Genomic DNA, 13,836 nt, shown 5'->3' with positions numbered 1-13,836 from the left:
AGTCTGAGCCACTGGGGTTCAAAACTCATGACCACCTCTACGTATGCAAGAGCTGCTGTGTGCCCCAGAATATGTGATCAGAATCTGTTTCAGCTGTCCCGGTCACTTGTCCTTTTCCCTCAAATGGCAGCCTAGTGACGGCAATTAGCGTCCGTCTTCTGAGCGGACAGTCTGGGTGCCGTGATGCTAACTGGTGTCCAAGACTTCACTTCTGTATTCCAACCCCATGAGCCATGGTATCCTTAAACACCCATCACATGTTGAGGTCCCATCACTACAGTTTTCCTTTTTCTCATTTTGTGATGGTTTAAGTTCACTGCAGAGGCCACGGGATTGACCCTTCCCTCTTCAGTTTGCCCCAGAGGAGAAACATGGGTTAAGAACCATTCAGACCAATAGAAAGAATGAAACTGCCAGTTTATTTGAAAGTATAAAAATTTAAAAAACAAAACAAAAACCCAAACCAAAACCTAACCAAAACACGAAAAGGAACCACACAACAAACTTTCCAGTTTACATCAACTTTGAACATCGCACGCTATTCATCAACCACTTTGCTGCATTTTTTTTTTTTAAAGCCAATTTTGGAGGGGGGTGTTGAGTCAGGAGGTAAGTTAAAGGTTACAGGGATATGAATATGAACGAGAAAATAAAAAGAGCTTGCTGGTCTCCTCTGAGAAAAACGAGGAGAGATGGATTTTTGGCTGCTGTAGACTTAGGCCATGTATTTAAAAAAAAAACAGCCTGGATGGAATGAGTTAAAAAATATTGCTGGCCACTTACTTGCCATCTCGAGCAGGGCGGAAAAACCAGGAAAAACCCCTGCAGCTTTGGTGTCCTATTTATATTTTTAAAAAGATTCATTAAAAAAATCACATCTATAATAAAAATGTCCCTGTGTTTATTTAAAAACACACACACACACGTTAATAGGCTTTCTTATCTACGAAGACCATTTGTTTTTCCTAAGATGCCTGGAAGCAGAAAAGCGAGTGAGATTCACTGCGTAATTAATTAAAATTAGAATCCCTTCCTCTAAACAACTTCCAAAATACCAGAAAGAAGCACGGGCCCATCAAAGGGAGAGGAAAGAAAGCCATTCTGACTCAGAGGAGATGAAATGCTCAGCCAGAGTTCCTAGCACACTCCGGCTCCCATCAAAAGTTCTTTCTTTATTGGATTATAAGGAAAATAACTCAAGTGTTATTTTAAAAAATGAAAGACGCAAGCAACTAGGCTCCTTTTCTTTAACTTAAAAAAGACAAAAAGAAATCGCCAAGCGGCTAGCCTTCCTAGAACACAGTTTGGATTTGGTTAACAAAAAAAAAAAACAAGAAAAAAACCAAAAAAAAAAAAAAACCACGGTCCCAAGAACAGAATCATTAAATGCCACATCGTTCTCCCGCTTGGGCAGGCTTCATTGAAATTTGCATCAACGAGGTCACTGAACATTTTTTGTGCTGTGGAAGGAAGTCCTGAATGGGCGACAGCCGCCTGGAGGGTTTCCACCTGTTTCCAGTTTTGTTCCCCAACCGTCAGTGTGGCTTCTTGCCACGGATTTCCACCCACTATTTCTCCAGGGCGTGGGCCCTCTTCCTCTGGCTGGGCGCAGAGAACAAGGAAAGCTAGCATAAACACAGAGACTATGAACCGAGGGAGAAAGGCATCCCTCCTTCTGCATCCTTCAAGAACTCGATAAATAACAACTCAAAGTGCAGCAACACATAAGCGCCAGCACCCAGGTCAGTCTGGAGTGACTTGGTGACAAGGCTCAGCGCGACCCAAGTGTGATCTCCTTTCGCATCTTTCTTTGGACCTCACTCAAGGAAAAACAGACAAAGACAGCTTTCCTATACACATATAAATAATCCCTTAACTAGAAGGGAAAAAACAAACACACTGTTTCAAATGCATTTCTAAGAGATTAAAAAAAAAAAAGTCCGAATGGCAAATCTTGACTCCAAACTGTCTACTGTCCACGTCTTTTAGAGAAACTACGGCAGGTCAGAAGAAGCTTGAGCTTGACTCTGACCCGAACCCTAATGCTAAATCAGGGCGCTGGTTTCTGGGCCTCGGGAAGGAAGCGTGTGCAGCACACAGAGCCAGGAGCTCCGGTGGGAGGTACTGAATATGGTTCTCAAGAGTGTCAGGAACCAGTGTCCTCAAGTCCAAATGCACAGGTAGAACGACTTCTGGGGCTTCAGTTAACCTGGGAAGCCGGTGTGGAAAGCTGTGTGAATAGGCAAGACAGGCTGCGTGTGGTTTCCAGGGACAGAGGACCAGGTCAGATTTTTGGCCAATACCAATCTGGGTCCTCCTTCCTTGGCTCTGGGCAGGTCACAGCTGGAGGGGGGACAGTCCAGCAGCCAGGGAAGGACTGTGGATCAAAGCAGGCCCAGGCTCTCGAGAGCCTACAATTTAGGAGCCGAGAACTTGGATGAACACATGGCAAGGTCTCCCTGCCTATTCTGGGGTGAGGCTGAGGACAGACGCTGCCAGAGAAAACCCTCAAAACGAGGGTTCTCGGGCCAGTTTTTAAAGCCCGGGTCTCTTCAGAGTAGATGGTTTCGAGTCATTCAGAGAACCCATAGGGCCCTGCTGATGGCTAAAGGGTGTATCTCTTGGCCAACGTCTCCTCTTTCTGGCCGCTGCTCCGCTGAACTCAGAACGGCGTGCCCAAGAGTGCGAGCGGGATTTGATGCTCCCCTGGATTCTTTCCGGGCTGGCCGTCCATACCGGCCTCCTGGGAGGATCACCCAACCCCCATCTCCAATGGAGCTGTAAGGTAGCAGCCCCCGGAGGACCTGGTCCGGTGTCTCCTGCCCTTCTGAACATCCCACGCGGCCCAGAAACGCTGCGTTCTCGAGGACTCCTCAGATACTGCCTTAGCCTGCTGCCTGCAAACTTAGGCTGCCTCTTCAGCAAGAGGCCACCAGTCACAGAAGAAGGACAGGACAAGTGAGGTCATGATTCCAGGCCCTGAAGGCCAAGTGACCTCCCGGACAAGACGCACAATACATCCGGTCACCCGAGAGCCCAGAAAAATGTCAGGTCTCCCTCGCAAGAACATCCCTGAAATCTGGGGCGGGGGTGTGTGTGTGGGGTGGGAAGGGGAATGGAGAGACAGCTGACACCCCAAATCCCTCCTTGAGGCACCCTGAGGAGCTTCCCACGACAGGACGTTGTCAGGATGGTAACAAGTCAGAGCAGATGAAGCCATATGGACTTTGGAAGCGCCGGATTTAGACTTCTGCAGTGTCCTGGCTGGGCACGGAGTCTCTGGGCCCCGTGACACTCTCCGGAGGAGGGGAGCCGGCCTGGCCCGGGCCCTGGCCGCTGTCTTCGGTGCTCAGCAGGCTGCTGGCCGCCTGGGAGCCGGCGCTGTCGGCGCTCCCGGAGCGCGAGCGGTAAGGGGGCAGGTCGGCTTGGTTCAGAGACTCGGTGTCGGACGAGTAGGGCGGTGGAGGAAGGTCGTACCATGCGGGTCTGCGAGGGACAAAGCAGGATGGGGCGGGAGAGGCAGGGGAGAGCAGAGGGAAGACAGACAATGCGTTAGGAGCCAAGGTCAGGCAGGCAACCCCCGCCACCCATCTCAGCTGCCCCCCGAGGAAGACAGCTATCCAAGAACCGGAGACCCCTGCAACAAGACCAAGGGAACGGGAAGAGGTGGGTGTGCTGTGGTTGGCGCGCCGAATGGGCAGTGCCCAAACCACGTTCCCTGGGTCGGCCCAGAGGGAGGATGCCCAGCGCCAGCCGGGGGCCCTGAGGCCGAGCAGCTGGCCAGCGGTTCGGGTTGAACCTGACGATCCACAGCATCTGCGCTTCTTACAGAAAGCCAGCTTTCCCGGCTACGTGGACTCGGGTGAACGGGGGTCTTCCCAGGGACTGCGTCTCCTCTGTCGGAGGGGACAGTAAGGACACAGGCACGCCATGCAGTAACTCCATAGAAAAGACGGTTTATTCTGCCGTTCTCCCTGCAGGGTTCCTGTGAGCCGGGCGCCGTGCCATCTGCTCTGCGTTCACTCCCTCACTTAAGGCTGATAAGAACACTAAAAAGTAGGCATTACTTTCATGCCCATTGTACTGGGGAGTAAACCGAGGCAAGGGGGCATGGAATGACTTGCACAGGGCCACAAATAACTAGCAAGCAGTAGCTCTGGGACTGAAACCCAGGTGTTATAACTTCACATTTGGCAGTTTTAACTTGACTCTACCCTGGCTGGTCCAAATGAAGAGGCTGAGTGCCGAGTGCGGTCCTGGGCTCTCACCCTAATTTGCGAAGATGTCCGGAAGCCCTGCCCCCTAATGCTACCTTTACCTTGGATGAGGAGGAGAAACAAAGAGTACAGGACACAAGAGCTGCTGCTGGACAGGGTCCAAGAGGAGCCCAGTCAGCCCAGGAACATGACCAGCAAAATGCCTCTCGCCACATCTGGTGAGTCCTGGGCTCAGAGAAGGAGAGCGCCGGGGAGCTAGAACCAAGTGGACTTCCAACATGGGTTCTCTAGGATCCTCTGGAAGTCACCAAGAAAGGGAGGAGGAGGCTGAGCCGGCGGGATTCAGGTCCGCCAGCTGCTTCAACTACAGAATTCTGCCTTTGACTTTCTCCCTTGCACCTTCTGGTACAGCCCTGTTTGAAATGAGGATCCTACTGTTTTACAAAGTTTGAGAGTTCTCTATGCTACCTCCTTTGTTTGATAAATGAAGCCAAGCAAGGAACTCATTCATTCATTCATTCATTCGTTCATTCATTCATTCACAGTACGAACCAACCCTGTAATATGGCCTGGCCACTGTTCTACATTGGCAGGTGCGGCCCTGGAGCCAGTCAGCGGCCTGACCGTGTGTCAGTGTGACATTACCAAGGAGGAACAGGGCTCTGAGGTGACCAGGATCCTACCTCTACGTCCTTGGACAAATCACTTAAAATCCTAGAGTCCATTCCCTCATCTGCAAAACTGAGGCCCTCCCTGCTGTGATCTGCAGAGAGGATTAAATGAGATGATGTGGGGCACCTCCGTGGCTCAGTGGGTTCAGCCTCTGCCTTTGGCTCAGGTCATGATCCCGGGGTCCTGGGATCGAGCCCCGCATCGGGCTCCTTACTCGGCAGGGAGCCTGCTTCTCTCTCTCCCTCTGCTGCTCTCTCTCTTTCACTCTCTCATTCTCTCTCAAATAAATAAATGAAATCTCAAAAAAAAAAAAAAAATGAGAGGACACATGTGAACTGTACTGCCAGGACCCAGTACATGCTGGGCCCCTGCTACCACCATCAGCAGCGGTGTGTGGGCTCCTGGGAAACCCCGGGAACCCGCTTTCCTCATGGATGACCTCCCGCCCCTCCCCCGCACGCACCTTTGGTCCAGGAGGGCCTCTGAGTAGGAGGGCGGGGAGCCCACTTCCGACGCATTCTGCTCGGCCTGGCTGGCCACATACTGGATGCCGTTGTTGACGTTGTAGGTGACGTTGCAGTGGTGCGGGTGATCCAGGACCACCAGGCGGGAGAGAAGGACGGGGTGCTGCAGCCGGTGCACGGGCAGCGTCATGAGGTTGTTCCGCTTCCGCTGGTGGTGCAGGACCAGGGCCAGCAGCGCCACCACCAGCACGAAGATGACGGAGCTGCCGATGATGGCGTAGGTGATGCTGGGGTAGTACACGAGCTGGTTCTCCGACGTCACGAACACCTGCCCGCTGCCTGGCTCTGGGAGGCCCCAGGTGGTGGGGGAGGGGAGGTGGAGAAAAGGACAGAGTTTACTGCTATGGCTCGCCCTCCTGCTTCAGACTCGGTCCCAGGAGGCGCGAGCGAGTGTTTGTGGCGACATAGTTCGCAACCGCTGGGAAGCAGGAAGCCACCCCCGTGTTCAGGGACAGGTGAGCAGCTAACGATATGTGGAACAGCCACACGACGGAGTATGGTTTGGCCATAAACAGTACAGGTACGTGTTACAACACAGATAAAGCTCAAAACCCTTGTGCTGAGAGAGATAAGCCAGACTCAAAAGGCCACACGCTGTCTGATGCCATGACATGCAGCCTTTCGGAAAGGCCAAGTTACAGAGACGGGAAATGGACCCGTGGTTGCCTAGGGCTGGAAATGCACCGAAAATTCACCAGAAATGCGTACTATGATGGAAGGGAAGAGGGCTGGTTGGCATGTCCGGGGCTCCTCATGTCTGCAGAGTGCTTCCTTGATGTCTGGCCCTATGCCAAGCTGTCAGGATACAGAAGCCAGCAGAGGACAGGCAGACATCGGGGACTGTGGAGCCAGACTGGGGTCAAATCCCAGCCTCTGTGCCCTCTGGAACGTACTATGTGCCCCTTGGGGCATCATAAGGGAATCATTGGCGGCGGCGGCGGGGGCACCTGGGTGGCTCAGTGGGTTAAAGCCTCTGCCTTCAGCTCCGGTCATGATCCTACGGTCCTGGGATCGAGCCCCATGTTGGGCTCTCTCCTGGGCAGAGAGCCTGCTTCCCTTCCCCTCTCTCTGCCTCTCTCTCTGCCTACTTGTGATCTCTCTCTCTCTGTCAAATAAATAAATAAAATCTTAAGATAAATAAATAAATAAATAAATAAATAAATAAAATGGCAGCGGCCGCAATGGGTAAACCATAGCCAAGTCCTTGGATCCTTGGGAGACTAAAATACAATATACGTGTCAAGTACCCAGCAAGGATTGCCCTCAGTGAATGTTAGTTCTTTCTGCTTTTTTTATTGTGGGACAATATATACATAACTTCTAAAATTTACCATTCTCACCATTTTTAAGGGTTTGGTCCACTAAGGGTTTGGTGGCACGAAGTACGTTCATGTTGCTGGGTGACCTTCCCCACCATCCATCTCCAGAACTTTCATCTTCCCAAACTGGCTCACGCTAATTCTGAGTGTTCACATTCTTTCAATTACCCCCACCAGCTTCCCAGAGGCAGAGGCAGGGACAGTCCCCTGCGCAGGGGGCAGAACGGAGAAGAGGGGAAGGACCGAGGGGGTTCTTTTTCACAGGGCCGTGTCTCCTAAAACACAAAAGCTGGTGGGAAACAAACAGGTCCAGAGATTTTTAAAACACTGGCTTCCACGTAACCACTTGAAGTTTTAAGAATACAACAGGGAGAGCTTTAAAATGAACGGAATCGGAAACGATGGCAAATCCTAATAGTCTCATTTATGTCTCCGAAAGCAGGCTCTCTCCAGATCGGCCCACTTTGGCAGGCGAGAAGCGGCAATCACATTTACTCGAGAAATTATGACGTTATATAACTCAGTGGTGCCTGGTCTCGCTTCTGCTCTGTGTGTTAAATGTCATCTTGTATTAATTCATTAACTAGATTCACTTTTCTTAAGAGCTTAATGAGCCCGCTGGCCAAATTACTAATATCAGAGTTGCCTGGGACCTGAGTTCTAAGTGCATAATCCATGGATAATGAAGTTTCCATTTATTCTGGCCGTCCCTCAAGCGCATGCCCTTGTGCTCCTCGGTCAGGCAGCTTGACTTTCGTTCTTGTAGCTGCCACTAGGACTGCAGCAGTCGTGGGCAATCTGTTAACCCCCTGAGACCACTGTGCTCTCGAAGCTGCCAGGAGCTCCCTCGGCTGCTCCTGGGAGGGCCGGCTAGATTGTCCCCAGCTCCAGGGTTGCTTGCCTCTGAGTCATCACAGATTTCTATGTTATCACAATAGCTTTCTGGCCAGTGGCAGTCAGGTATCCTGAGGAGGTGTGCCCTTTCCTAATTCACACAGAGCTGCGTGGCCCCACGGAGGCAAGGTGGGGACGGGATGCTTGAGATGTGGTGTTCCTCTGCTTTCTAAAACATTCCTTCCTCCAGAGGCAAATCGAACTTCCTAGAAGGTGCCATTTCTCACCTATCACACTGGTAAAGGCAGAGCTGGATATCCCATTTTGTTGGCCAGGTCTTGGGGAAACAGCTGTTAATTACTCACATGCGGCTGGTGGGAGGGACACGGGTAGCCCCCAGGGTGGTGACAGGATTCACCATACACAATGACATACAAATGTACACGTCCTTTGGTCCAGCCGTTCTGCTCTCAGGAGTCTATTTACTAGATGAACTCATATGCCAGAAATAACTTCTTAATGTGCTTATCAACTGAAGCATCCTTTGTAACAGCATCCGGACCAGAAATGACCCAAAGGTCTCCCAAACGGCAGCCGGGCTAAATTAATCTTAGTGCCTCCATACGACTCCGCACCTATTGAAAAAATCAGGGCAGCGCTACGTATACTGGTGTCGAACAATCTGAACAGTATCTTGATCCATGAAAAGAAGGTGAAGTTCAAAAGAGAACGCGTGCGATATTTCTAGTGTGGACGCACAGAGGTATCTATATTTGCATATAATCCGCTGTCACCCAGGAGAGGTGTTTCACAGGACGTTAAAAGAGTTGCTTAACCATGACCACAAAAGAGACCGGGGACCTTTGCACGCCTCCCCAGAAGCTCTCTCCTGCTCCTTTGACATCCGGGCACAGCCCCTGGAAAACATGCATCTGTTTTCTGCCCAAATGGACTCACTTTTCCCCGCAAGGCTTGTCACCGGAGTCACAGAGTTTGCAGCCTGTTGTGTCTGTCTTTCTCCACTTGACATCTCGTGCTCCTGAGAGTCCGTGTTTCTGAGCATCGGTCTTTTCCTCCTTCAGGACGCGCCGTTCCATTCCGTCGGATGCAGGGATCACAGTCTGTGTTGAGGAAGGGAGCTGGGCTTTCTGCAGTTTCTGGAATGCACGACATTGCACGGCCATATAGTTTCTGATTTCTTGGGTTTACCCCTTAGGGGGAAGGCTGCTGGGCTCTATGGGAAGCATATGTTTAACTTTACAAGAAAGTCTCACCCTGTTTCTTCACACCGGCTGCAGCATTCCGCCCCCCCCACCCCGCCAGGCACTCTGCACCCTCGCCAGCATTCAGTGCAGCTAGCCACGCCAGCAGGTGAGTGGTGAAGGCTCCCGAGGTGCCAAGTTGCATTTCCCAGCGACAAATGACGTTGTGCCTCTGTTCACGTGCTCATTTGCCATCTGCAGATCTTCTTTGCTGAAGTATCTCTTGAAATCTCTTGTCCATTTTAAACTGTGGTCATTTGATTCCTTAGTGAGTACTGAGGATCCTTTGTATGTTCCAGGATACAAGCCCTTTTCCAGAACCGGGTCTTGTAAATATTTTCTCCCCGGTTGGTGGCTTGTCTCTTCCTTTACCTTACAGTGCCTTTTTGAAGAGAAGTGCTTAAACATTTTCTTTTCTTTTTCATTTTTTTTAAAAAAAGATTTTATTTATTTATCTGACAGACGGAGATCACAAGTAGGCAGAGAAGCAGGCAGAGGGAGAAGGGGAAGCAGGACCCTGGGATCATGACCTGAGCTGAAGGCAGAGGCTTTAACCCACTGAGCCACCCAGGCATCCCTTAAACATTTTCTATGAAGTTTATTAAACATTAAATATTAAACATTTTCTATGAAGTCTATTGTATTAATGATTTCTCTTTATGCTTCCCGTTTTTTGTACTCTGTCCAGGAAATCTTTGCCTAGAAGACGTTTCATAGCTTTAGCTCCTACATTTACTTCTCCGATCCACTACAAGTTAATTTCTGTTTATGGTACAAAGTGCCGTTCAATGTTCTTTTCCCCTACCCTTTGGGTAATCAATTGTTTCACCACCATTAGTCGAAAGCTTATCTTTTCCTATTGAATCACCTTGGAACCTCTGTTGAAAATCAACTGACCATACAAGTCTAGGTCTGTTTCTAGATTCTCTGTTTGATCGAACCATCTACCAATCTTCACGCCATTAAGCGTGTTGGTAACTAGAGCTTTATATCAAGTCTCAGAATCAGGTATTGTGAGTCCTGTATGTTTTCCCTTCCAAACTGAACTTTATTTCTGGTTACAAAAACCCATGGGGAGGGGATAAAAAAATCCATTAAAATTAAAATCGAAATAGAAATGTTCATGGCTTTCCCTCCCCCAGATCTACTAAAACAAAAGAGTTAAGAGTCTGGTGCAGACCAGGGTTTGGCAACCTTTTTCTGTCAAGGGCTTGACAATCAATATTCCGTGCTTTGTGGGGCACACAGTTTCCCTCCCAACTATTCAACTTCTCTGTTGTTGTACAAAGTCAGTACACCCGTGAATGAGGACAGTTATGTCCCAATCAAATGTTATTTACATAAGTAGGCAGCAGCTTGGCTCACTGGTTGTAGTTTCTTGATTTACAGGGGGTACCCTTCAAAATTCTTCTCCACGCATGTCCACACACACAAATACTTTTGTTCCTGCATATAAGTATTTCTGGACATATAAGCATGGGCAAGTTTCCTCACCCACCCACCCACACCTTTGTTAAAGAGCAGCTTGGTGGGATCCCACCCTAGAGATGCATCACAACTTAACAACCAACACCCTGGTTATGTACATTTAGGTTGCCTCCCTTTTCTTTTCTTGTTTTTTTTTTTTCCCCTCTTGGTACTATGATCAACAACGCGACACCACCACTCAGGCAGACCACACGGACCGTCAGAGTCACGGGAGTAGAGACGGGCTTGCTTTCTCCCCCATTTATAGTTGGTGCTCAACACATGTTGAATAAGTTAGTGACCTGTGGTCACCGGTGTCATTTCTTAGGACAGACTCCCAGATGCTGGTCATGTCCTTGGCCCTCTGTTCTTCCAGGTTGAACATTCGGGCTGTCTTGAACTCTCTCTTCTTCTCTGTCTACATGGAGCCACCACATGTGGTCCATTTCTGCTGTGTGGTGTTTCTCCTGTCTCTGCTTCTGCGCTCCAACTGCATGGCCTCGTCTGTGCCCAGGCTAGGAAGAGAAACTGCCTTGTGGGTCTTTCCATCTTTAGCCACTTGTCCTCCAACCCTTTGGCAACTCTCCCATCAGTTCGTGTCGCTGTGTGATTCTTGTAAAATTCTTTGAACCAAGGACCCTCAGTGGCTCACATGGCCCTCATTGGCCAGGCATTCAGACTCTGCCTTGGCTTCCCAGTACCAACCCTGAGGAGGTCTGGGGAAAGAAGTGCAGGGCTGGAGAGAGAAACACTATTTGCCTTGGGACCTATACCCCACTCCTGATTTGAATTAAATAATAACACAAAAAATACTAACCACCACCTCCACCTCCACCATCCATATTTGCTATGGACTCGAAAACAGTAACAACAATGATATCATCATAGCAATGATCACAACAGTTCCCACCCTCCTGGCAGTACCCTCTGTGATGTGTATTCACTCTTCTAATCCTTCCCCCATCCGTCGTGAGCTGACTGAGGTCCTCCCTCTCCAAACACAGGTCCACTTGGAACCTCAGACTGTGATCTACTTAGAGTAAAGGTGTCTACAGACCAAATTAAGGTAAAACTCTCAAGATGAGGTCATCCCGATGAGTGTGAGCTCTCCATCCAGGGATGAGGTTCTTGTAAGAGAGAGAAAAGGAGAAGATACCAGACAGACGAGGGAGAGGGTCGTGTGAGGTGGAGGCAGGGACTGAAGTCGTGCAGCCCAAGCCAAGGAGAGAGGCAAGGACGGATTCGCCTCAGAGCCTCCACAAAGAGCCAACCCTGCCAGTGCTTTGATCTGGGGCTTCTGGCCTCCAGAGCAGCAAGAGAGTATGTTTCTGTTGTTTTAAGCCATCCAGTTTGTGATAGTTTGTTATGGCCTACCTAGGCCACAGATAGAGCATCGTCTGAGGCAGACCATTTTACAGAGGAGGAAATGGTAACCCGGGGAGATGAAGTAATGTGCCCACGTGGCCCAATGCCTCGGTTACTGTTCACAGCTACTGTTATAGCTTCCTAGAAGGAGAACCAACCGAGCCACCAGGCGCCCCCAGGAACCCTAGTTATGATTGACAACTACCATATAGGACTTTTCAGAGCCTTTACCAAGCGCATGTTCATTGTGAGGCTTCATGAGAGGATGTGGCTATTTCACCAACGTCGGTGCTATGTGAGATGAACAGGACCCCCAACATGTTCCAAAAAAGCACTTTTGCAACCTCCTAGAAGTTGTCTTTTTACAACTCAGATGGGGGCATCCCTGGGCCTACTGAGGGATGGAAGCTCAGTAGGAGGAAGCTCTGTGACTGTGGCTGCCCACTTAGGAGGCAGATGCTGGGAAGCAAACGCCTCGGCCCCCTCGCCTGTCCATGCCCAGCAACCCCCGCCTGGGGAGGAGGCACCAGGAGCCTTGACCGACTGCCTACCAGCTGCTGAGTGAGAAGCTAGACCGCGCCTGCAGAGCTGTGTGACAGGCCCCTGACACCGCGGAGTCGGCAGGAGCTGATTCTACTCAGATGTGCCTGAAGCCCGAGGCTGCCCTGGGTCTGTGAGTCATCAGGGCTGCTGCAGAATCAGCTCACTCGTGTGACGCCTGCCCTGGAAACCTGATTACCCAGGGAACTGCTGAGTGGGCGCCCTTGGAGCCTCTGAATGCAGGAACTTTCTGAATAATTTAGGGGAAATGGCTGAAGAGAGAAGCATTACAAGAAGGGCTCCCGAGAAGGAGCTCTACTGACAAGAAGGAATTCACGCCTTCTGGAGATTTCAGAATGTCTTAGCGATGGGACTTGGGCCCCCACACCCCAGAGAGAAGGGCTATCTGTTTTGCACACCCTGGGGTCTGGTGATCCTGTCCCAGTGCTCCCAGTGCTGGAAGCGCTGGAGTGCAAGACATAGCTGATCCCAATGAGCACCCCACACACCATCCCCCAGCCAGCTGGTCCTGGTTTCACACCCTCCACCTTGGCCACCTTGTCCCCACTGTGGTGGCTTCTGCCTCACCTCTACTTGCCCTCTGGCCTTTCTTTGGCTGCACACTGGGTCCCCTGAAACCTAAATGCCTTTGTTCATGTCATTCCCCTACTCAGAACCTCCCAGCAGCTTCCCACATACTCCATACAAAGCCCAAATCTCCACCATGGTCTCCTCTTCTATCCTTCCCTGGCTGCTTCTACTACAGACTCACTGGCCTCCTCTGGTTTCAAAATATATCAAGCACATGCCTGCCCCAGGGCCTTTGCCCTTGCTGTGTTCTCTGCTCTAGGTGGTGCTCCGTATCTGCATCACTCACACTCTATCCCACCAAAGTCCCTGCTCCTAGCTCAGTGTTAGCAGGAAGACATCCTGAGCCACCACCATGTCTCTGTCCATCCCCTTCCCTGACCTTCTCTTCCTTCACAGCACCTGCCACCACCTGTCATGTCCACTGTATTTATAAGCAATCATCTCTTTCCTACTGGAATGTGACTCTGGGTGGCTGTATTCTGCTCATCACCATGTCCCCAGGGCACCAGGTGATGCTCTGTACAACTGTGCTGGTGGAAGTAGACAGAACGTCACCAACTCTGGTGGCTCTCCAGAGTCTGCTCTCAGCCTGCTGCCCTCCCGCCAGAAGCTCCTGTGTCTTTCACGTGTGACTCCCCACCTCCCATGCCAAGTGCTTCATGGCTATGAGCTTAGCCCCCCTGTGAGAAAAGTCAGTCTCAGAGAAGTCAGGTCCTGAGTCCTGGGTCACGCAGCTGGGAAGTGACAGAGATGAGACTTGAGCCCTGCCTGACCAACACCCAGAGATTCACACAGTACAAGCTCTGCCCGCTCAGGACTATAGAGAGTTGTGGACTACAGATAATTGTGCAAGTGTTCGGTGTACAAAAACACAGTCCCATCCTTCCAGAACCTTCCCTGTCATAAATCAGATAGGGGCAATGTAATCCCTTCCCAGAGTCATGAGAGACCCAGAACCTCATGGGGCTGGGAGTGTGGAACCAGCGCACGGTGTGCCCTTCTGGAGAGCCCACGATGGCTCCCAGATGGGGCCAAGCCTGTGGAG

At 50.6% G+C, this 13,836-nt stretch overlaps 1 protein-coding gene across 1 annotated transcript in view; it reads right to left on the bottom strand.

Annotated features, from left to right (window-relative positions):
- Positions 1–427: 427 nt before the first annotated feature.
- The window catches only part of LDLRAD3 (low density lipoprotein receptor class A domain containing 3), a 220,394-nt gene continuing 206,985 nt past the window's right edge, over positions 428–13,836 (bottom strand). The window contains exons 5-6 of the mRNA XM_044259093.1: positions 5,353–5,698; positions 428–3,486 (exon numbers count right to left, since the gene is read on the bottom strand). Coding sequence (XP_044115028.1) covers positions 3,243–3,486; positions 5,353–5,698 — 590 coding nt within the window. The 3' untranslated portion in view covers positions 428–3,242. The remainder of the gene's footprint in view (positions 3,487–5,352; positions 5,699–13,836) is intronic.

The sequence above is a fragment of the Neovison vison genome, chromosome 7, assembly GCF_020171115.1.
Source record: "Neovison vison isolate M4711 chromosome 7, ASM_NN_V1, whole genome shotgun sequence".
NCBI classification, from domain to species: Eukaryota; Metazoa; Chordata; class Mammalia; order Carnivora; family Mustelidae; genus Neogale; species Neogale vison.
This window is presented reverse-complemented; position numbering and strand designations above follow the sequence as displayed.